This window comes from Emiliania huxleyi (genome assembly GCF_000372725.1).
Source record: "Emiliania huxleyi CCMP1516 unplaced genomic scaffold EMIHUscaffold_47, whole genome shotgun sequence".
Classification (NCBI taxonomy): Eukaryota; Haptophyta; order Isochrysidales; family Noelaerhabdaceae; genus Emiliania; species Emiliania huxleyi.
Window position 1 is genome coordinate 396,249 of NW_005198467.1, and position 1,233 is coordinate 397,481.

A 1,233-nucleotide genomic window follows, 5' to 3' on the forward strand; every position below is an offset into this window, starting at 1 on the left:
TCATCCTATCAGCGCGATCTTCCCGTCCCAACGCCGCCGTATCGTCCCTGGCCCACAGGCGTACGGCGCCAAGAACGCCCTCGTGAAGGACGTCCCCGCAAAGTCTGGCGCGGCGGCCTCCGACGAGAGCATCATCAAGAAAGACCTGGCCGCGGCAGAGGCGCCCGCCGCGGGCACGGTCGACTCGGCCAAGGGTAAGGCCAAGGCCAAGGCTGTCGGCATCCCGCCCGAGAGCGAGCCCAGCCCGCTCAAGGACGGCATTGACGCGGGCGGCGAGGAGGCCGAGGAGTCCGCCACCGAGGAGGTCGCCGCCAAGTCCGCCGCCGCCAAGGTGTCCGCCGCCGCGGAGGCAGTCGCCGAGGAGGCCACCATCGCCGAGGCGCCCGTCGCCGAGGCGCCCGTCGCCGAGGAGGTTGCCAAGGAGGTCGTGAAGCCGGCCAAGACCGTTTCCAACACGCCCGACCCAACGGTGAGCGCGCCGCAGCATTCTCTCCTGGCACTCATCGCTTCCCACCCACCGGTAACAATTCTCTCTCCCGTCTCCGAACACCTGCGTATGCGCTCTCGCCCACAGGCGTGCGGCGTCAAGGACGACGTCGTGAAGGAGGACGACGTCGAGGGCGAGTCTTCGCCGATGAAGTCCTTCGCGAAGGTCGGAATCGTGCCGGCTGACGACGGCCGCATCACGCTCGTCATCTCCGCGTCGGAGTCGCCTTCGCTCCTCGGAGCCAAGGTGCGCGTGCGCTCGCCAGGATCGTGATCACCCCCCTCCGGTCTCTGAAAGCCTGCGTGTTCTCTCCCTCGCCACAGGCGTGCGGCGTCAACAACGTCAACATCACCGTCGCAAAGTCTGCCACGGAGGACCTCAAGAAGGACCCGGCCGCGGAAAAGGCGCCCGACGCGGGCGCGTTCGACTCGGACAAGGCCAAGGCTATGTTCGCCGCCCACGCGCCCGCCGTTTTCTGGTCCAAGTTTGAGCGCCCGACCGTCGTGGGCGCCCTCAAGAAGGCTGCGGCAAAGTCTGGCGCGGAGGCCTCCGTTGACGAGACCGGCGTCATCAAGAACGACCCGGCGCTCAAGCCGGTCATCAAGATCGACACGGCTCTCAAGAAGGCGGCGGTTTGCGGCGAGGCGCTGCCGTCGGTCAAGGAGCCTCCGGAGGAGGAGCCCGCCCCGGCGGCGAGCGCCTGGCAATCTTGCGCGCCGGCGTCTGCCAACCCACTCTGTGACCCT

General features: G+C 68.2%; 1 protein-coding gene across 1 annotated transcript in view; it reads right to left on the minus strand.

The window, feature by feature from the left end:
- EMIHUDRAFT_103206 (hypothetical protein) overlaps positions 1-1,233 on the minus strand; it is a gene marked incomplete at both ends in the record, with an annotated part of 26,749 nt that continues 25,516 nt past the window's right edge. Inside the window, 2 exons of the mRNA XM_005768068.1 lie at positions 1-550; positions 865-1,187. Of these exons, the coding sequence (XP_005768125.1) occupies positions 1-550; positions 865-1,187 (873 nt within the window). The remainder of the gene's footprint in view (positions 551-864; positions 1,188-1,233) is intronic.